The sequence below is a fragment of the Hippocampus bargibanti genome, linkage group LG15 (assembly GCF_051943395.1).
Source record: "Hippocampus bargibanti isolate YZ-2025 linkage group LG15, ASM5194339v1, whole genome shotgun sequence".
Classification (NCBI taxonomy): Eukaryota; Metazoa; Chordata; class Actinopteri; order Syngnathiformes; family Syngnathidae; genus Hippocampus; species Hippocampus bargibanti.
Genome location: NC_142748.1, coordinates 9,431,881 through 9,454,470, shown reverse-complemented (window position 1 = coordinate 9,454,470; position 22,590 = coordinate 9,431,881). Strand labels below are relative to the sequence as shown.

Below are 22,590 nucleotides of genomic sequence, written 5' to 3'. Positions count from 1 at the left end.
GTGCAACGTTGTTGATGTTTGAATACACACTAAATAGAATAACAAAACAAAAAACAACCACACAATATTTCATTTAGACAATTTGTTGAAGGCAAATATTTAACTTATTCACTGTGTAAAAATGCGTCCACACCAGTACCAGGATTTTTGTCCTTGTCACTCAAATTCCAGGACCCACAGAATATTGAATTTTAGGACTACTTAAACATTCAATACAGCTTTAAAAACCTTAGGTTTTCTTGTTTTATCAGAAAAAAAAGATTTAATTCCTAAATGATATGGGTCAGGAGTTATAAGAGCTTGAAATGAGGGTGGCTCTCCAAAATACAATGCAATACATCCAAATTGGTTGAAATAGCACTTTAACAACAGCTGAAGCTGGTACAAAGCGCGAACATGGACAAAAGGGAAATACTGCCCCCTCATGGAAATGAAAAAAAAAAAACATTGCCAGAGTTCTTACCAGCGCTTTATCAGCATTCAAGCAAGAAAAAAGAAAATCCGAACAAATTCGTGAATACCGCTTTACGTCATATTTCCAATTCCCAAATCAATTTGCGAATGGCGGTGAATAAGAGGTCTGGCTGGTTCCCATGATGCAAGCCGACACCTGATAAGCACTTCCACTACTACTTGTCAGCTTCTGTCAGAAGTACCCCCCTTAGCCCCCCCCCCTGATGTTTATGAATGGCTTAGAGAAGTCGAGCCATAAAGCTGTCAATCATCCCATCCGATGGACCTGGCTGGACGCCGCAAAGGCCTGCAGGGCTCTACTTTAAGAGTGCCGAGTGCCGCTCCGTCCATCAAGCAGCTACAAATGAGCGCGTGCAATTCAATCCTGGAACCACTTTTGGCTCCGGAAGCGGGCTTTTGACCTCCGGAGCCAGCGCAAACTGGACCCTGGAAAATGGCCCCCCAAAAAGGTTGCAGGCCGATGGAGACAAAAAAAAAGGCATTTGCCCCCCCCCCCCCCCCCTTTCAACAATAGCGACGCCCTGCAGGGGGCGAGGAGACACGGCGTCTGACAGCTTGAGGGGTCGCAGATCGGCTTCGGGGCCCCGCTACACAATTAGTCAGACGTGGCGGACCCCTGACTTGCCCCCCCCAATTTAAAAGTCAAAATGATCCTGCAGCATGGGCGTCACAGTATGCGGATGAGGTTGTAGAGTGCATGCCATAGCAACAGAGGGCGCTACAGGCAGACGGTGGACAGGCAATCGGAAGCAAGAAGGAAGTCATCTGTGGAAAAGGTGCACTGAGAAGAAAAACTGCACCTTTTGAGAGATGAAAAAACATGATTATTGATGCATTTATTTATTTAGTCTTTTTGTGTCCGCATCAGGTGGTCAAACGGGAGCGCCGGCGCCTCGAGTGTTTGCACGTGACCCCTATTCTTGCGCTCAGGATCCGAGGCGTCGTGTTACCGCGCTCCATATATCACCCTTGACGTGCTAGGGGGTGCTCACGCAGTTACAAGTCACCCCTCGTCCCGCGCCCCTGCCGGTGTGGGTATCAGACGGAGGAGGAATGCGGCGGCAGGAAACACGGCGGATGAAAAGTCGGGCCTGTTGACAATAGAGGGGCCGAGGCGGAGGCCCGAGTGTCGCCCCGGGGTGAGCGACTACGACCCCTTAGCCCCCCGGATCCCATACCCCGACCCCGCTACAAGTTGGGCTCGGCTGCTCCGATGCTAAGTGTAAACCCCCCAACAGCCCCCCCCCCCCCCCCCACAACCTGTCGTTTGTCCCTTTGCGTCCCAGCTCGCCTCTTCCGTCCGTCGTTGACACGCGACGGCAAGGTGATGAGGTGACGCACGGGGTGAAGACAGTCTTATCTGCCGCCTTCCTTCCTTTGACAAAAAAAAAGAATACTAGTACTCCCATCCAAGCTATGTTAGAAAAATATTTTAAAAAATGTTTTTCCCTTCAACAGTAAAAATATTAAGAAGTCCAAAATGGCGCCGATGCTTGGAATTGAAGCGGATTTACATTGGACAGGAAATATGACACAATCTCTTTTGGTCAATGGATGCTACAGCTCCGTGTTTGCTTTCAACATTTAGCTCGTAGCAGACGTGCACATTCCACCATGATGGAACTGCTTCATATAACAAAGAGGGGGCAGAAAGTGCTTAAAATGGTGTCTTTGCCGCGAGAGTGGCTGTCTTTACAGCAGCTCACGTATTTTGTTTTTCGACTTCTTCCTTTCCTTTCATCACTTTTCTGCTATTAAATGTCAGTTTTTCCACTGTGGGACTAATAAATGCTTATCAAATCCAATCCAATCCAATTAAACGTGTCTATTTGACTGATCGGGGGAGATAAGAGAAATGAAGGCGCCGTCTTTTGGGGGGGAGTGGGGTATTCTGACCCCTTTATTGTGGTCCAAAGGTGCGAATCCCAGAACAACAAGTTCCTGAGAAGCAACGGCGCGCAGGATTTGCGAGGAACTGAAGTCACTTAAGCGAGTGAGTGTCAAGTGATCCAGTTTCAGCCGTGATGGACTGGGAGGAGACGGACATCACTCAGGGATCCCCCGGGGAGGAAATTCCTGCAGGACTTAGTCGAGTTGCTTTCTTTCCTTCTTTTTTCTTCTTCTTCTTTCTCCTTCTTCTCCTGGAGATGACTTCCAAAGCATTAAGAACCGTGACGTTTTGGACGCCGCCGTAAAAATGTAGAAGCCGAAGGGCGAAAAGCTTGGTCGGCGGAGCAATCGCAGCTTTCAAAGTGCCGACATCTTTAAAGCAAATAAGGACACAAGAAAGAAGTCTTTAAAGGTTTTTTTGAAACGTAATTACTGGTAATATTATGAATTGAAGTTAAATTCAGAGTTGGCAAAATATAACCTATTTTTAAAAAATATGATCCTACACTTGTTTGAATTGAACAATTATTTAAAAAATAAAATGAGGGGGATATTCCTGTAATGCAGGGATTTTTCAGGTTACAAAACAATTCCAGCTATTTGAGACATTAAAATGTAACCAGAAAAAAAATCATAATTTTCAAATAAAAAAAGCCAAATAAACGTTTTTTTTTAACACAAAACACGCAGTATTACCAGATGATGGTAGGAGAAATAAAAAATCCGGGTAGGCGCCCTAAAACCAGATCCGTATGGGAAAGTGTTAAGTCGTGATCATCAACCGTGATTTATCCCGCCGCGTTTTGGCTCCTCGGACGCACGCAGACATAAAACATCAATTACAGGTGAGCGTGACGGCATGAAATACGGCCACGGAAATTTTACCCGCTGTCAACACTTGAAATACATCCGTAACAACTCCTGCCCGCGTTCTCCTACTTGCTGTCTCTCTTCCGATGAAACGGCTTCATCATGGCTTCAAATGTGAGCATTCATTGCTCAAGTTCTATTCCGGGGCCAAAGACTTGACTTTCATTTGACAGCATTCTGATTGCGTCATTATGTGCCCCCCCCCCCTCCCTCCCTTGTCATTATTCCCGATTGTGCTCTTTATTGAAGGCGTTCCTTAAATGAACGTTTAAATATAGTGGCAGGACGTCGGGACTGGGAAACGGGGGCTATTATGCTGTCAGCTTTATTAAAAAAACCCAAAATCTCATCATGATGTTGCTTTATGAGATAGGAGGGGGTCCGGGAGGTATTGGAAGGGGGGGGTCCATGATGGTGCCATCTCAACTTTTGCCACACACGCATGAGCAAACATGAACCTCCCTCAGGTGTGTTAGAAGTGAATGGAGTTGGGGGGGGGGGGGTTGAAGTGGAGTGAAAAAGACAAAAAAGGCATTTTGGAGAGATTGGGGGGGTCGGTTTGCTGAAAGCCTGTCATTTTGGGTCTTGATCTCCCAGATCATCAGCAGCTTACAGGGACCCAAAGTCAAACGTTGACTGGGGAGGCAAGAAAAGAAGCTTCACTCCATGTAGGGGTCAGAGGGGGTGGGGGTGGGGGGTCAAAAATACAACCCGGGGGCCAATCGCTACCTGTGTCCACATTTTGCACCACCGTTTGTCTTTAAACTTTGATTGATTGACAACAATGTTAGTTTTGTTAGCCTGTCTATGTCATTTTGCATTGTATGTTAGCATTATGCTAAGCAGACTGAAAGGAAATCTGAAATTTTGTGGCCCTTGGATGAAAACATTTGTAGAGCCTGAGTTCAAATTGGGGGGGGGGGTGCACTGGTGGTTGAATGGGCAAGGTCTCTGAGTCTGTCTTCCCTCTGCTGTCTCTCCCTCATAATAGAGGAGGAGGTAGGGGGTCTCATTAAGGCCCAAGGGGAGTTTTGTTTTGATGGCAGGAGAAAGGGGGGGGGGGATTCTCCTGGGAACTGGGGGCACTATCACACATACGCACATTCTGTGCAGCATGGAAGCAGGTGAAACGGCACTATTGGTTTAAAGTAGTCAGACGTGCACCCCCCGTCCCCCCAAACACACGCACACACCAAGATTTCCGGCTCGGAACCCACAGCGACCACCCCCGACTCACTGCGCCGTGCACCTACTTCCTGTGTCATCTGTCACCACTTCCTGTCTGCGACGAGCAAGCAATGACAGAGTGCAGGTGCTTCAAGCTGTGCGCTGTCACCACGGAACCCCCCCCCCCCACCACATCCACCTCCCCTCTTAAACTGTCCTCTTGCACCCCCCAGACAATTCCCTAATGTGTGTGTGTTAACGGATTATACTCAGACAGGGATGTGGTTGGGGGGGGGGGGGGCGTCAAAAACTTTTTAGGAGTGTTGTATGTAATCCAAAATGTATTTAATCTATATATTCATACTGGCAAACGCCCCCCCCCCATCCATGTCTTGGCGATGCATTAATTTTTCCAGGCATTGGATGGACCGAAGTGATGAAACCCAATCGGGTCAAGCACTCTGATGGGCATTCTCCTCACCTGTCACTCAAGCAGCCCCCCTCCACACCCCCTACTGTCATACATATATTACAGATCTTCCCCGGTCATGAAGCTGTCATCACGTCTTCAATGCAACACATGGACGGCTTACTGGTGTGCGGCCAGAAACCTCTTTAATTTCGATAACGAAAACAAGACCAGATCGAAGTGCTACTTTCCACTTCTGGACTAGAAAGAACTTTCATTGTCAGATACGATTGATTGATTGACATGCAAGCAAGAATCAGATGGATTTTTGCTTGCATGTCAGAGTAAACTGGGCAAGTAGAGGTCGATTATTATTATCGAATCGAAAAACAAGGGCGCGCAAAAGCCTACTGGACACTCCGCAACCTGCCCACCACCTTTTCCAGCGACTGATCCATGCGCACCAAATCCAGCAGACATTTAAACAGCTCTTCCCCCATCACCATTAACTCTCTAAACAGTAACCTAAATAGAACTGTATCGTGCCTCTTTGCATTTTTTCCCGATGCAGCCTGTTCTACAGGAGACAAATTCCTTGTGTGTTCTACATACATGGCAATAAATATGATTATTTTAAGTCAAACTTGAAGATGGCTTTGGGTAGTCATTTCAGCTTTAGTGCGCCTTGTTGTTGACCATGAGTGTGTGTACATGACTTTAAAGCCTCATTTTTGCCGACATTGCGCTTTGTTCCCAGATAATGGCACAAAAGGCATAGTTTGTTCCCACATCTTCAGATGGCAATATTTTCATCTGAGCCCAGGAGGGGAGCGTACCCGATGCCAAGCGGTCATTGTGCATCACAATTCATTCTGCTTTTCACGCAGTGCTTCACTGCACTCAATTATCCCGCCGACAGAGAGGTGCTTCCTCGATTTTACACGACTTTGATTCCAGTGTCGGATGCTCTTCCGTAAAGGAGTGTGCAGACTTCGTGCGTGATGTTCGGGGACAGCTGGGTGGGGGACAGGTACAAATAATCCTCGCAGGTTCGCGTAAAACGAGCCGGAAACAAAAATATGAACTTGTGAACCGGGTCAGGGTTGGGCGGTGTGGCGATTTAAGGGCCGATTGGGGGTGACAGGCGGAAAATGTCTCCGTTTTTACACACTTTGATGATTTATAGGCACTTGATTGGAGACAACCTGGCAGGATTTTTTTGGGGGGTGGGCATAAAAAAGGAGAAGGTGAATAATCACAATAACAATAAAAAATGTGTGAATGTAGACAAGACTGGTAAGCACAAATATATAAAAAAGTATTTTATTCAAACATCAATATGAGTTTAAATAAAACAAAATACAAGTAACTTTTCTAATAAAAAATAATGTTTGTACATTTCCTCCATTGGGACAAGTGTCTTACTTATATATATATACTGTGCAGCATATATGTTCTACTTGTTATACTATGTTATGGTATGTTATACTATATATATATATATATATATATATATATATATATATGAGGTGAAAAATGGGGAAACTTTTCGTTATATACATGTATATATACATATCTAGATACATATACATAAATATATACATATACATACTATATAGATTTATAAATATATATGCATATATATACACATATAAACACATACATATACATACATATATGTATATATGTAACAGAGTTAGATATACACACACACATATATACATACATATATATACATATACATATATGTATATATATGTAGATATATATATGTATATATCTGTTAAACTTCTGTCCCTTCCCTGCCGTAAATGAGATTGTTGACAGTGAAATGATTACTGAGGTTGTAGTAGTTCATTCTGCTGTCATGTATTAAGGAGGGCGAGTAGGAGCCCAGTCCGGGCGTGCCCTCTCGACCTTGGGCCAACTCCGTGCCAAAGTCCCGGTCAGAGCCCCGAGATGAGGTCTCTGCTGCGGTGGGGAGCAGCGTGTTGACGCCTGACACGAAGCCCGCAAAACACGGACTGTGATCGGCCGAGGTGGGCGGCGACGAACGGGGCTCCGTGGAGGCCGGTGAACCGCGCAGGCTGGGCGGGGACGAGCTCTGCAAGCTGGCCGTGTCCGAGAGCTTGTGCTGGGCATGGGAGTCAGGCTTGTCCGCCGCGGTGCCGATTTCTGCCCGCCTCTTGCGTTTGCGACGAAAGTTGCCGTTGTCGAACATTTTTTCGCAGTTGGGGTCCAGCATCCAATAGTTGCCCTTCCCTGAGGGGAAGAGTAAGTAGAATTGCTGAAATAAATACGTTTTCGGGCCATTTTTTCGAGTGTCAATGAACGCGTTCAAACAAGCGGCACTCACCGGGGTCGTCCTCATCCCGGGCCACTTTCTTGAAGCAATCGTTGAGCGACAAATTGTGCCGGATGGAGTTCTGCCAGCCGGCTTTGCTTTTCTTGTAAAACGGAAAGTTTTCGGCCACGTACTGGTAGATCTGACTCAGTGTTAATTTCTTGTCCTGGGCATTCTGGATGGCCATGGCGATCAAGGCCGAGTACGAATACGGAGGCCGGACCATCTTGAAAAGCTCCTGCTGGCTGGAGATGGACAACCAGCCCAAGTCGGCGCCTGCCAGCCCACTTGGGGCCGCCAGGAGCTGCCGCTGGCCGCCGGAGGCGTAGCCAGCCGACGGCAGGTAAGTGGAGCCGACGCCGCCGCCTCCTCCACCGCCACCACCGCCGCCGCAGCCGGGGGGCAGGTAGGTCGAGGCCGGGGAGTTGTTGAGCCACAGGTAGGGGTTGGTGGGCGGGGCGGCGTAGTCGCTCAAGCCGTAGCCGGAGGGGTGGTTGGGGGGTCTCTGTGGGTGATGGAGATGGTGGAGATTTTGGTGCTGGTAGACGCCGTAGTTGTCACAGTACACAGCCATGTCCAGGAGGTCGTGAGCGGGGTGGCTGCCGTTGCTCTGCTGCTGCTGGCTGGAGGCTTGCTGCGATCCAAAGGCGTTCATTGTTCCAACCAAACGACCCACACAGGAAACTTGGAAGCAAGTGAACTCCCATTCCGGGGAAGGAGGCGTATTTATGGGCAAGGGTGGAGCTCCCGGGGAGATTTTTTTTCTTCCCTGGAAGGGGGGGTCGGTCACACCTCTTCTTTTTCAATCGGGTCCAATCTGCCTTTCAATGAGCACCGATAACATCTCCATTTGATGATGATACCATCTCCATTTAACACAGTGAGCCTCACGGTTTACTCTTGTTTTTTTTCTTACTGCGCCCAAGTGGAGCCATTATAATAACATCACCATTAAAAAGGACTAAATAACATAAAACAAACATGTGAAATGATATGTTGTACAAATAGGCTATATTTCATAAAAATGGGATTTGCTTAATAATAATAATAATAATAATAATAATAATAATAATAATAATAATAATAATAATAACTTTAATTTCTAAGCACTTGTCAAAACTTAGTTACTTTTCTGCTGAGTTGCACCATGCACCAATAAAGTACAATCACATAACATGAATGCTCATCACATGATTATAAATTCAAAATAATACAGACTTACCTCATTCTATTTATTATTTGGACACTTTGCTTACTGCATCAACAATCAGATCACAATAAAAGGAAAAATATTTAAAAAAGAGAGTGTTGCATTTTTATGGACCATAAATGAACCAAATGACAATGTAAATTGTAATTATTTAAATGAATTCATTGATTCAGTTGTACAGAAATAATATTATTTAAGTAGCTTTTTGGTCATCTTTAGTTAATTTTATGTGTACTTATTTTCTTGAGAACAATACTTTGAATTGTACACACCACTCAAGCAACTGAAGAAAATGCCGCAAATATAAAAACTGGGGGTTAAAAAATGAAATTCATACCAACTGCTGTTAAGTGGGTAAAATAACGAAGCACCACACGTATTTTTGCTTGCAAAGTCCATACACTGTGAATATTTATTCAAAAGTGTTGTCAGTAGTGAATTTGGAGCTGTTCACAATGAAAATTTCAGACGCTTGTTTAGTCAAACTTTTCCCCAGTAAAATGTCACCCGACAGCATTATTATTTTTTTTTGTTGCTTTGTTTGTCGCGTTGTGAAAAATGCCTCGTGATATCTAATAATGCGTTAATACAAACAATAAGGTACAAAAGAGAAAATAAAATCCTATATACAAACCTCTGTACAAATATAGTGGCACATTAGAGTTGAATTGAAGGGTAAAAACTCAAAAAGGTCTGCAATGAGGTATTCATCTTGTCAGCGTAGGTGATGAGTGCCAGGAACGTGTGTGTCTTTGACAGTTTCTGCGTGTGTGTCAGTCTTGAGGGGCAGCAGCCAATATTTTTTTTATTGTATTTTTTGTGGCAGTTTTGGTTTGTTTGTATTTATACGCTTACTGTACAATTCCCGAATCGATGGATGTCTGCTTCCTGGTGGTCTTGGGAGGAGGGGGTGGCGGCGTCTTGCTGGGGAGCGGTGGCGGTAAATGCTACGTCGCAAACAGAAGGTCATTAGTCCGAGCAACACATCGGCTTCGAGCTAAAAGAAAGAAAGATAATAAACATAATAATGTTGTTTTTGCTTTTAAACTGGTACATACCCGTTGATGCGACGGCGGCGTGGTCGCGGTTGGTGCGCTCAAGTCTTGATTATCCAGCAAGTTGCCGTAATCCGCCGTGCTGCCTTTGACGGGAAGTGGAGGCGGGACATCCACCTTGTCGGTGCAGGCGACCCCGTTCAGATCCACACCTGACCAGAAATCACCATAGCTCAATTTTTTTGTTGCAGTGTAATAATTTTTAAAGATCTCCACATGAACAATAATTGGGCAAATAATAGGGCAGCTCACTGTGCAGACTGAAGGAGAGTTTGCTGCGTGGCGTGATGGGCGGCGGTCCCGGCGAGGAAGACGAGGACGATGAGTTGGATGACGAGGGGGCGGGCGGTCCCGGTGACGCGGACAGGCGACGGTCTCCGACAATCTGATTTAGCACCTGACTCCTGGGCCTCTGGGGCCTTAACGGGCTGATCTGCAACAAGACGAAAAATGTAATGGAGATTCATTCTGTTGTGGCTGTTGTGGAAACAATCCAAAGCAAAGGCAGAAGGGGGCGCCATACCGTCTCGGAAAGTATGACGGCCTCGGCGGGCTGCAGCGGGATCTCGGTGGTTTTCATCTCCTTGTCGAAGATCTCCTGGTGCTTGCTGTTGCGCTTTTCCTTCTTCTTGTCTCGTCGCTCGCGCTCGGGCTCGTCGCGGTCCAGCTTGTCTTGGGACTTGGTGTGCAGCTTCTTGGGGAGCAGAGGCTCCAAGGCAAACCTGGAACGACGCAAAAGATGTAAAGAAACGGCCAAAAAGACATCTTCTTCGGGGACCACACATGAAAAAATATATATATCTATTAAAATTAAAAATTACATAAAAAAAATTGAACCGGCCTAAAATAGATTCTTTATCCCCAGCAAAGAATGATAGATATTACTGCATCTTACTGAGCTCCTTTATAGTCTATGCTTATGTCCATATAATACTGCCCTCCGGTGTCCACGGCGCAGATCACAATGAAATGATTACCACGCCGAGCCAGGAATTGATTTTTGAATCCACGTTGGCTTGCCAGTACTTTAGAGTTAGTTACCCGTCAGATCCTGGCCTGGAGGGCGAGTTATCCGAGGAGACGGAGGTCACGGAGGCCACGGACAGAGGCCGCTGCGACGACGGCATGGTGAAGGAGCGAACCATCGAGTGAGGTCGAGAACCGCGACGCTCGTCCGCCGCCGGCTGGGAAGGCGATCGGCATTCATGGGAGAAAAAAAAAGAAGCATTGAGATTCATTATCATATTAATAAGTTACGTTTGACAATCGGTTATGACAAGTGTTGCATGGAAGTATAGTCAAAGTGATTATTTTTAAGATGATAGAAGATATAAGTAACGGTATTGTTTAAAATATAAAAATAAAGTACTGGAAGAACCTCTGTACTGGCCAAATCCTTCAGTACTATTTTCTAAATACGAAGAAAAAAAAGACCAGCACATATTAGCATTTTGCATGATTAAAAATAGGCTAATTTTAAATGTTACATCCTTTACTAATAAATAAAAATAAGACGGTGATTTCCATTGTGGCTATCTCACTCTGCCTGAAGGTGGAGCTATGGTCTTTTATTTTTTTTTTGTATTTCCCAGCTTGGAATTCAATTCTCACCAGCGTTTTGACGCCGTACTGTTTCTCCACCTTCTCCCTGAGCTGCTTGAAGCAGGCTTCCAGGCGCTCGTGGAAAGGCCTCAGCGCCTCCGTCACCTTCTCCCCGTGGATGCGCACGCCCTCGGCCAGGTGGGGGATCTGCAGAACGGCGCCATGCCAAAAACGTGCAACGTTTCAACCTTATACATAGATTTCAAATTGTGTTTATCGTGATTTGGAAAGCTCAACGGGAGATGTGGGAGACACAAACATGCGTGTGCCGGATTCCCGTCTCCCGGGATACCCGTCGAGGGCCTTTTTATAGAGCGGAGCGAGCGTGATGGAGGATGATTGAAGCGCATCCGAGCGGCGGCATGGCAACACACTTTGCGTGCACCGAGTCGCACCTGCCAGGCGATGAGATCCTTGAGCTTGTCGATCTTGTCCTGATCTTCCGGGTGTTCGTGCGTGTACTTGTCGTTGAAGAAAGCCTACGAGGGAAGGAATGCGCAATCTGCATTTGTTCACATTTTGGATCAAGTGGGGGCGAAGCCAAAACACATAAACAAATAGTTCTTGGTGGGCTTTGGTCAACTCCTGTAAAAGTGCGACGGAATGAGAGGCGGGGCTTAACCTTCTCATAGTTGGCGAAACCGCCCATGACGGCGGGGTCCACGATGCCGTTGAGGAGCATAGAGAGGGGGTTGATGGGTAGGTTGGGGTCGCTGAGGTGCTTCTGGACCATGCTGCTGATCTTGTCGTTGGCTAGCTGCATTGTCTCCATGGCGTTTTCCAGGGGGCTGATTTCATCCTGAATGCACGGAAAAGCATCAGGGGTGAATTTAAATTGTGAAAATTCATGTCGATGCAATTTAGAGGGGGAAATTTTCCATAAACAAGCATTATTTAAAAAGCGACAGCTTAATCGATTCTTCTGACAACAAAGGGACGTATTCATATATATAATAATATAATAATATAATAATATGGCCGTCCAAATCGCTTAATCGCCGCCATCGATCGGCAGGGCTTGAACGTCATCAGATTAGGAAGGGCCTGCAACTCACCGTGCACACGGACTTGACTTCGAACCAGCGCAGGATGCCCGGCAGCTTATAGGCCGTCGTGTACGTGGTCCTCTCAATCCACATGTTCTGAACACAGATTTCGACTTGTTTTAGTATATTATGCAACTAGTTAGACCTCCATTTAAAAAAAAAAAATCCGGCGACAAGACTGTCAACCATTAAGAAAATCATTTTAATTCATTGCCATCCTTTCAATTCAATGACTTACCGCAAACTCGTTGTCCGGGTCCTTTTCGCCTTTTCTCACCGGTCGCGAATACTGGAATTTATGGACTTCATTGACTGTGTAGAAGCTTTTGGAAGAGAGAGAAAAGAGCAAATGATTCACCGGTGACACGAGACATCTTGGACTCCAGATGACTGAAGCCTTCTTTGCCATCTCGGCACCTTTTGAAATCGCATTACTGGAGAGCCAGAGTGATGCGAGAAATTGCGGCGTGAACTTCTTGATCTAATAAACAAATGATTGACGGCGCAAATTGAACGCACCACCGGCCTGAATTGGGCCACGAGGCACTCGGGCAAAGGCAGGTCAGAGACACTCACCACCGTCGTGGGCGCATGGCGGGGAGGGGGCGCCCTGCAGCTGCGCGATAAAAGCTGGTGTATTTGCTAAAAGGTTTCCACGGCATAAACATCCCCTTTTAATTATGCCCACTGATGCATTCGATGGCTCGCGCATCTAAGGGAATTTATACGCCTCAACGGCGCGCGTGAGCGGATCGGGCAAACGCACGCGTGCTTGGGCCACCTACAGAAATATATTTCAAGGGAGAAAAAATATTTAATGTCATGAAAGGGTGTTGATAAAGCGCTGGTCAGACCTCTGGCAATGTTTTTCCCTTCCACGATTGGCAGCATTCGCCGTTTGTCCATGTTAGCGCTTTGTTACGGCTTGAGCAGTTGTTAGAGCGCTATATACATCAATATTGCATTGTATTTTGGACATCCGCCCTCATTTCAAGCTCATATAACTCCAGACCCATATCACTTAGGAATTGACTCTTTTTTCAGATGAAAGCAGAGAGCCTAAGGTTTCTAACACTGTATCGAATGTTTAACTCGTCCTAAAACTCAATGTTATGTGGATCCTGCAATTTGAGTGACAATGACAAAAACCCTGGCACCGGAGTGGACACATTTTTGCACATTGTCTTGGAGTGAATGAGTTAAGAATTAAATAAAATCAATCCGGTATGAGGATTGTTGCTAATACATTTTTGACTTTGACACCCACCTGAGGATTTGTTCAGCGACAGGTTTGTTCTGGAATTTGGCAGGTAAATCCAGGATGGGTTTCACCGTGAAACACTGCACGTCTTCACACAGACACATTAAGGAATGTTAAATCTACTCTCAAAAATATGATTTTTTTTAATAGTTACAGAATGATGGATACATTGTCCGTGGGAATTCTTAATGTCCTCGCTGGGCGGCGTGGTGGTCTTCATCTTCTCGGCGTTGGGGAACTGCGTGAGGAGACGGGCCTCAAAGTCTTCCCAGCGCTCGTACTCCTTGCCGCGGTAGATGAACATTTTGTTCTGGGGTGGGGGGAGCCAAATTTGTCATCCTGGTCACGTTACCTATTCCATGTGGCTAATCCAATAACTTTGTGTCAATATAACTACACTTGTCTTCAATCCACTCACCCGCAAGAAGGACGGGAAGCCGACGCCATAGTATCCCACGGCGAAGTAGTCGGGTTTGGGCCGGATCACCTTGACGATGTTCTCGTAGAACTGCGCCTGCTTGCGCTGTGAAGGGATACGCAGTTGTGAAACAGCCGTTCCGTCGCCAGGATCATATTGTCGGTTGTGTCAATGAGTTATGATATAACCATATTTGGAGGGAAAAATAAATGAATGACCGTACCAGGGACGCACTAAGCTGCTCAAAGTCAAACATTTCATTTTCGTACTGCTCGGCTAGTTCCTTCCCCAGAATGATGGCTTCCTCCCACATCTGCAAGACAAACAAACAAACAAACAAACACACGTGTCCATTTGAAAGGAAAAAAAAACACATAAATCCACATTTTCAATGTTTGCGAAACAATTTCACAGAGCAAGCGATCAATGAAGTGTGTGCTTCGGTGCGCTTCACCTTGCCCTTGTCAAAGTAATTGATAATCTGCTGGTAGAGTTGGTCCTTCAGTTGGCCTTGTGTGGCGGCCAGGTAGCCGTCACGCTGGGTCAGGTGGGCGGCGCACGGCTCGTCAGACCACTGGGGGGGAAACAAAAATTCAAAAAATGTTCCTGTTTTATCATCAAGGCAAACGAATGCGGACATGTTCGATTGCTTCCAAAAAGCGCAACAAATGCGATCCATTTCGCTCCCCGCTGCTACGTACTGATTCGCCGAGTGCGCCATTTACATGCTAAAAGGATTTCTGTTGATCCGCCGCTGACCTCCACCCCAATTCACGCGGCTTGACACAAATGAGTGAAAGTTGTCCGAGTCCACTTTTTGGTCATAAGAAATAACAATTAAAAAATAAAAGTACCTTAAGGAGCTTGGCATGCAGCAGTAGCGTGTAAGCCGCCTCCGTGTAGTTGTCGCACTCTTTGTGGAGGTCGCACAGCTTGTACAAATACCTTTGGGAAGACAAAGAAAAAAATGTACTTGGATTTTATACATATTTTTAAAAAATGACTAGTGTGTCATCTTACCTGATGTACATCTCCTCACGGTCAATCTCTTTGTAAAAGTTCTGTCGAGGAAAAAGGACATCACCGGGAAAAATGAAATGCATTTTTAAGCAGTGACAACGCGTTTGTCACTAACCAGCACGTTGACGGTACAGCTCATGCGGTTCTCCTTGTTCTCGTCGTGCATGATGGTTCGGTAGTCCAGTAGACGTTCCAACAAGCGAACCACCAGGATGACAAAGTTCTCGCCGCTTTTTGCCAAGTATTTGTGCTTCCGGCAATGTTCCAGTAAACTGGAGACGGGTTTCAAATAGTTTTTTTCAATGGCATCTATAGGCGCAACGGCGAGACAGGAACTTACATCTTCTGGAAGAGGACTTTATATTGCTCGTCACCGCGGCCGCCCTCCACCTCGTGATCCAGCTTGGTGATGATCTCGTTCTCAAACTGCAAATGGCACAACGTGATTATGACGTTGAAATGGGATCAGTTTCTGCATTCAGGCTAAGAAAATTAAGCAATTTCTTTTTTTTGGGTGGGTCTGGAACGACACCCCATAAAAAACGATTCACTGTACTTCCCTTGCGTGTAATTTAAAGGCGCCTGCTCGCTTCGCAAAAGTGGATTCCCCCCATGCAGAAAAGCTTCATTTTATGCCGTAACGAGGCAGAACATGACGTCGCTTGCGGCGTCACTGTTGATAATCGCGGCACAACACATCAAAATGGGATTTGCCCAATTACAAGCCAGCTCGTGGCAACACACCGTTTATGACCCCCCCCCCCCCCCCCCCCACGTTCCTGTTTTGAGACACCCCCATCGCTCCCGTGTGATTGAAGTGCAGCAGCGGTAGCAGCAGCAACGTCTTTCTTTCAATGCGAAACAACAGCGATAGTGATAGCACGTTATTGTATGCTATTTTTAAAAAATGCAGTAGTCGTTAAAGATAATTTAAATAATTCAGTTTTGGAGATAACCCTGTTGTGCATTGTTTGTATTTTGCACAATTGGATACAGATATCCATTTCTTTCACGTTTATAACTCTGACAAATATTGATGCTAGTTAGGATAGCCCATTGAAGGCGTTTTACATCATGATTTAGCATTAAGATTGCAGACTTTTGTAGAGAAGAATCTTTTTTTTTGAAGAATGGCTAGCATATACATGTTTTTTTGCTGACAAAAATCCAAATCAAAACTCCCTGACGTACCCTCTGGAAACTGCACGTGAAGTGGAATTCGCACTGCATCATGTCGAAGAAAATGGCGATGGTGGCCTTTCGCAACTCGATCTCTGGCACTAGCGTCATTTCCAGAATGGGACCAACCATCTCAGGGATGAATTTGATCTTGTGGGGACCTTTTTTATTATAAGGGGGGTGCGAAAAAAGAATTAGAGGAGACGGAAGATGATCAATAGGCCAGAAAATAAAAGATTGCGGAATTACCTAGATTGTACCACATATCGCGGATCTCAAAGCCGATTTGCCGTCGCATGTCCTGGTACCTGGAAACATCAGCGGGTCCAAAATGGTCAACTAAACTCATCGCGTTATTCTAAACAAGTACAGTAAAGTCTTGTTATATCGATATTCTCGGGAGTCGATATAACCGGACTATCGATATATCCGATCCTGCGCGCATGTAATTTTCTCCTTGCGTTCACAGAAATAGTATCGTAATAAGCGGTACTATCGATTGGATTGGATGGATTGGATTTGCCTTTATTATTATAACCGATATCGATATAACAAGACTTTACTGTAATTCCTTTACATTTTCACATTAGCACAATCATGCAACTGAGACAAGAGCAGACCAGAAAGTGGGCGTTCGGGTAGACTCACTTATGGCAGATTTTGGCCCGTTTGTCACTGGAGAAGTTCTCCAGCTGCAGCGACTCCTGCGTGAGGAAAGCCACGGCCAAGTGGAAGTAGTTGTTCCACAGCTTCAAAGAAACAAACAAAGCAGATGTGAGGCGCAGCGAAAAAGAATTTGTTCATACAGTGACAGCTTTCTCAAAGGTGGTGAGAAGTTCATCTTTTACCTGCAGCTCAAAGTTGGTCTGATCCAGAAATTTCTTGTTGAGCACGGCCGCATACTGATTAATGGCCCGCAGGAAGACCCTGTGAAGATAAGCGGAGCACAAAAAAGTGTTTGTGGTGCTCAAATCGGATAAGCGGGAGCACCATAAAGTGATATTTTAAAATATTGACTTAAAAAAAAAAACACATACTTCTAATCGCATTTTGTTCCCCTTTTATGCAGTTTGGAAAAGGTCACTTGGCAGTGAAACTACTTTGCCTAGTAAAACAAAAGAGTCAACAGCGATTGTGAGTGGCATGTCTCACAAATGCCAAAGGACTAAAAAAAATGTAAGAACTCGTGTTCCACCACACTGAGCAAATCCAAAGTCAAACAGGCCACTTTTTGAACTCCAATGACAGCTAGACAAAAAATGGCAAAAGTGGAGAAAAAAAGTGATCGATGAATCATTGTAATTTTTTTTCTTCCATCACCATGTGAGCGACAAGAGCTACAAGTCAATTCAAGGAAACTTTTAGGGAAGGGAAGTTAAAATAACGGACGTGTGGCATTTTTAAGCACATTGTAACTCATTTACTTTATAAAAAAAAGGAATAAAACAAGTAAGTTACATAAGTCGCTAATAAAAAAAACCTACCGAAAAGTAGCCCCAAGTCATTTCTGCCTGGTAATTTTGTTGCCGGCCAGTTTTCCAAGGACTCTATTTGTTATATAACTCGACCTCCTCCTCCATCCTCTCCCAGCTGCCTTCGCCATAAATGAATCAAGTGAAGTGAGCGAAGCACCTCGCGGCATCCAGACGGCGCAGCAGAAGGACTGCGGGGCGGCTGAAAGCGTGCGGGCGACAACAAGCGTCCGACTAACTAATCCGCTGTGATGTCCCGCAATTAAAAGTTAATAACTTTAACGGCGCCGAGCTTTTAAAAGGCTTGTGAAGACTTGAACAAAAAGCGTCAGACAAGCCATGTCTGACGCGATACATGATTTGTGACCTCAAAACTTTCTGCCGCTGATGTGCCAAACACATTAACTCATTGACTGCCAGACGATGTGCAAAAATGTGCACTCCAATGCCAGGGTTTTTGTCATGTTTCCCTCAAATTGCAGGATCCACAGAATATTGAGTTTTAGGACGACATCAACATTCAATTCAGCATAAGAAACCTTAGACTATCTGATTTCATCAGGAAAAAAAGAGTTAATTCCTTCTTCAAATTGTATTCCCTCTCGTTCCCTCAGATCCTCTTCCTCCCTCCACCTCTGTGTGACCCCCTTGCCCGTCTCAGCACGATGGGGATGTATCTATGCTTGTCTGTGACTGTAAAGTGTCCTTGAGAGCTTTGAAAGGTGCATGAAATAAAATGTATTATTATTATTATTATTAGTAGTAGTAGTAGTATTAAGTTATATGGGTCTGGAGTTATCTGAGCTTGAAATGGGGGCGGCTGTAGTTAAGTGCCAGCTTAATCATGACAGGCAAAGGTTAACACCTGTCAAGGAAGGCAAAAAATAATAATAAAAATCTGGTTTTGCTTAGCGCTCAAGCCTTTTACTAACCTTCCAGTGTGCACCTCTCACTCAATTTTCTGCTAGCGTGCACATGCCAATATAGCTGATATACTTAATGGCGGGGTTCATGCGAAAATTGCTTTCCAATGGCTGCACCCCGTCGGCGGGGTAATATTAAGACGGGACGTTTAAGGGGCTTTTGGGAAGGCGAATAGACAAATGCAGGTGCCTCGCCGTAAAATTTGCGACTCTCCCTGCGACATATTTCAGTTGCTCTGAAGCCACCCCGTCGGCATTAAGAGCCATTTGGATACAGTACGCACATCCTCGTCATTATGATGAATACACGCAATGCGCCGCCGTCGGAGAAATCGCCTCATTATCGTTGATGGATGGCCGCCATTTTGAATCCTCAATGTATGTCGGGGGCCCCTCCGCTTCCTCCCCCTTTGCAGAGACGTATGCTAATGAACATTTATCAGCAGATCATACTTGCTAATTGAGTTCAGGGAGCAAGTCGGAAAACGATGCCCCATCTAGAGTCGCCGGGTAGGAAAAAAAAAAGTTGCGTGCAAAGAGATAACGGCAAGGTCACAAGGCTTAGTTATCAGATCAATTTAATAAGGTGATTAGCTCCATTTCAGCAATATGATGAACGCGCCGTCCGTTTAGTCACCGACGTGCTTGTGGGGTGACTTTTGCACCCATGTAAGGACGCCGTTTTCAAACTTTGCTCCTACCATCTGCCAGCTCGGAAATAGATTAAGAAAAAAATCAAAATCCTTCAACAGTCGAGCACACTAAAATTTGGCTGTAGAGGGACAAATTCTTGACTTACCGTAGCTTTATGAGTCTGCACATTAGCATCAATAAAAAAAGACCCGCAACCGAAATGTCACTTTCGGCCCAATGGAGGAAAACGGGTGCACAAATGTTATCTTACAAAGTTAAAAGAAAGAAAAAATATACATATCCCGGTGAGAAAGCTTAAGCCAAATAAAGGCACTAGGTTACCTAGGGGACACTTGGACGTCTAATGAACGACGAAAAGTAATTTTGCACGAGGCGACGCGGCTGACGCTGCATTGTCACTTTTTGTTGTTGTTGTTGTTGTTTAATTTTAGCCAAGGTGGCAGCGAGCCAGGTTGGCAATGAATAAAAGACAACAAGACGTCAATCAGGGAAAATGGCGGGACGGAAAGTTGAGAGATTAGCATTTATGATTCCCGCCTGCTCATCTGATTACAGCACTGCCGCCGAGGCCTGGTGTTGATGTTATTTGCATGGTGGAATCGGGGTGAGGTTGGGTTGGGGTAGGTGGGGGGGGGCAACACGCAGCTATGCTAACCCACTTTTGACTCTTGTTCCTTAGCAACGTCAACATCGTTAGTCTCAAGGCCACAGCGGCGTGCCACTTACTTGTTTTGCATCATGTTCATGATGACCCAGTCCGAGGGGTAGACGTTCTTCCCGATGAGGTCTTTAAACATGATGAAGGTTTCCATCAGGAAGTCCTGGAAAAACAAAGTCACACCGTATTGAAACATTGGCGAATGATGTACCGACCACATTTCACCTGCAAATAGTTTTGGGGGTTGACTTTAAGTACATTTTTGAGGGACTGCTGCAAACGGTCAAAATTGACTGGAAAATTAGCAATTGCAAGCAAAATGTCCGACTTCCAGCAGCTTTTCCGACATGATTTCTTGAGACTTTTTAGAGAGTCTTTTCATGATAAATGTGCAGTGTGTTTCATGCTGCTCCGTGAGTGCTTTCTTTGGAGGGGGGGGGATTGGAAACCCTGAAAATGGCCATTTATTGGCCCCAGGAATAACAAGCATGAAGTGGTATGTTTAGAGGGGGGTAAAATCCCTTGAAATGTGGCGATGGCTGCAAAAAAAAATCTACGTGAAAAGAATCCAACTTCCCCCTCCCCCTAAAACAACAAGCAAAAACAGCAAACTGGACTTATATCTTGTAAATAGCACAGCCACCATATTTAATATTAATTCTAAATTCTAAAAAAAAAATTAAATACAGTGACATATATTCTACAGGTAAGTTACGACTGAGTTCCCTTCCGACAAAACAGTCGTAAGTCAAACGGTCGTAAGTCCAAATCCATATAAAATGGCCAACGTGACGTTTGCACGATAGGATAATATACAATGTCGATCTGTTGTTTTTGAGCAACGTTTTCCATTGAATATTATTATATACCAAACTGTTTACAGTTCATTTTTCAATTTTATCACTTTTAGTGTCATTTTACCATTTTATATTTCGTATTATTGATTTTTATTACTGTATAACTGTACCTATAATGTATACAAAACTGTTTACTGTACAGTTCTTTTTACGAAACATTTTTGTGCAGTTGTACACTTAAGTCTTGGGCCATTTTTTGTACATGCAAAACTTAGATTTTTTCTTTTCAACCCAACCAACAATTAAAGGCTTTCTGATTCTGATTGTGATGCACTGCTATTGGCACTCACCACCACGTCACTTCGTATTTTGCCGAAGGTGTTGATCAGATGCGCGTAGTGATAGTCGTCCATCTGCCTCAGCGTGGCTGTCATGCTGGCCACGAAGCTCCCCTGCGCAACAACAAGTACAAGCAGTGCGTTACAGTCAAAGGAGGTCAAAATTGCAATGGACTTGCAGAGTTGATTGGACGGGATTTTGGGAGCTGGGGGAGGGAGGCTCGCCCGATCTCATTAACCCGCCTGCCTCCTTGTGTCTCGGCTGATTAGAAAAGCCCACTATGTCCCTTACGGGCCGCCCCAGCAGGCGACCGACCGGAGGAGAGGCGTTCGTTCGGATGCCTGTCACGTGCTAGCGGGGACAAAAATGCTAATATTCGGCTTTTCGTCGCTACCCCATCCATGTTGAGTACGCAACGATCATCCCTCCGATATTTGTCGTCAAACCTCGGGTGTTAATCTACTTGATTCCACCCGCCGAGCGACAATAAAGCAAAGCTGAGTTCTGACACCTATCACCTCAATAACCACTTCCTGTTAAAGGGGGGAAATTTGAGAAGGCGAAATAAGAAAAAAAAAAGACTAAGTGATTACAGGGTGGGGGAAAAAATCATTTAAAATCTCCCCTCTACTCGCCCCCAAAAAGCAGATACAGCAGGGAAATCTCACTGACCATTTTTGATAGGAAGCAGAGTGATTGACCGCAAGGCAGCTGAAATGCGGCTTGGACAGGAGTTGATCTGAGCGCACGCGGCGCTGGTGTCGGTCAGGAGGCGACAGCGGCGGTTTTTTGAATTGCAAAATAGGCGATCCATAGATCAATTTACAATCCCAGCAGGGCCGTCGGCGTGACAGCACGGAGGTTCTTTTTGACCCGCGCTGCTGTGCGTGCGCTACATACGAGGGGCGACAAGGACGGTGGAGGAACAGTTTGCTTACACTAGCACAAAAAAGCAAAAAAAAAAGAAAACCTTTTTTTTTCTCCATCTCTCTCGAGCAGTCCATTTAAAGACAAACTATTTAACCTTGAATAGCTATACTCTGTAGGCCCCGAGGTCAAGCCCTCGGGGGAAATAGGTCAGTTTAGAGTTAAAGCTGAAGCTTGGATCAATAATCAAATCAGGTAATTTGATTCTACAAGTGACATATTAAGATTTTAAACAAACAGATATCTGTTTTGCACATAAATAAAAAACTAGTCTTAAAAGAATCCTTAACTCATTCCCTGCCAGATGATGTGCAAAAATGTGTCCATTCCAGTGCCAGGGTTTTTGTCATTTTCACTCAAATTGCAGGGTCCACAGAATATTGAGTTTTAGGACTACATAAACATTCAATACAGCGTTTGAAACCTTAGACTCTCTTCTTTCATCAGAAAAAAAGAGTGAATTCCTAAGTTATATGGATCTGGAGTTATATGAGCTTAAAATGGGCGCAGCTGTACAAAATACAATGCAATACATACTGGTTTATGTAGGGCATTAAGAACTGGTGAAGCTGTAACAAAGCGCTAACATGGAAAAAAAGGGGAATACTGCCGCCTTGTGGAAGGGAAAAAATATTTCAAGAGGTCTGACTAACGCTTTATCGGCACCCCTGCAAGAAAAAAACAAAACCCAAACAAATTCAGGAATGGCGCTCCACGTCATATTTTCAATTCGGGAATGACAGTGAATGAGTAAAAATGCATTAAACGCAATACAAGATTCAATACAAACGTCTTGAAAATGGGACTTTTTTGCAAACCAAATTCAACACACACAAACGTATTGGGAATGCTTTTCAAAGACAAAAACCTCAACT

At 45.0% G+C, this 22,590-nt stretch overlaps 2 protein-coding genes across 3 annotated transcripts in view; both read right to left on the bottom strand.

Annotated features, from left to right (window-relative positions):
• Positions 1-6,593: 6,593 nt before the first annotated feature.
• Positions 6,594-8,157, bottom strand: foxi1 (forkhead box i1). Its single transcript, XM_089014845.1, has 2 exons — positions 7,167-8,157; positions 6,594-7,072 (listed from the first exon to the last, which is right to left on the bottom strand). Exons 1-2 carry the CDS (start codon positions 7,807-7,809, stop codon positions 6,594-6,596), a joined length of 1,122 nt encoding a protein of 373 aa, XP_088870971.1. The 5' UTR covers positions 7,810-8,157.
• Positions 8,158-8,449: 292 nt separating this feature from the next.
• dock1 (dedicator of cytokinesis 1) overlaps positions 8,450-22,590 on the bottom strand; it is a 42,827-nt gene continuing 28,686 nt past the window's right edge. The window contains exons 28-52 of one of the 2 annotated variants that reach the window (XM_089014837.1): positions 20,800-20,901; positions 19,721-19,815; positions 16,794-16,872; positions 16,594-16,694; positions 16,195-16,253; positions 15,958-16,106; positions 15,107-15,192; positions 14,882-15,038; positions 14,767-14,807; positions 14,601-14,691; positions 14,201-14,320; positions 13,970-14,059; positions 13,747-13,851; positions 13,497-13,638; positions 13,335-13,416; positions 12,306-12,390; positions 12,077-12,163; positions 11,644-11,820; positions 11,417-11,500; positions 11,031-11,168; positions 10,461-10,603; positions 9,943-10,141; positions 9,672-9,852; positions 9,423-9,571; positions 8,450-9,311 (exon numbers count right to left, since the gene is read on the bottom strand). In XM_089014837.1, the coding sequence (XP_088870963.1) occupies positions 9,216-9,311; positions 9,423-9,571; positions 9,672-9,852; positions 9,943-10,141; positions 10,461-10,603; positions 11,031-11,168; positions 11,417-11,500; positions 11,644-11,820; positions 12,077-12,163; positions 12,306-12,390; positions 13,335-13,416; positions 13,497-13,638; positions 13,747-13,851; positions 13,970-14,059; positions 14,201-14,320; positions 14,601-14,691; positions 14,767-14,807; positions 14,882-15,038; positions 15,107-15,192; positions 15,958-16,106; positions 16,195-16,253; positions 16,594-16,694; positions 16,794-16,872; positions 19,721-19,815; positions 20,800-20,901 (2,838 nt within the window). In that variant the 3' untranslated portion in view covers positions 8,450-9,215. The remainder of the gene's footprint in view (positions 9,312-9,422; positions 9,572-9,671; positions 9,853-9,942; positions 10,142-10,460; positions 10,604-11,030; positions 11,169-11,416; positions 11,501-11,643; positions 11,821-12,076; positions 12,164-12,305; positions 12,391-13,334; positions 13,417-13,496; positions 13,639-13,746; positions 13,852-13,969; positions 14,060-14,200; positions 14,321-14,600; positions 14,692-14,766; positions 14,808-14,881; positions 15,039-15,106; positions 15,193-15,957; positions 16,107-16,194; positions 16,254-16,593; positions 16,695-16,793; positions 16,873-19,720; positions 19,816-20,799; positions 20,902-22,590) is intronic. The other variant, XM_089014838.1, reaches the window with a different exon arrangement.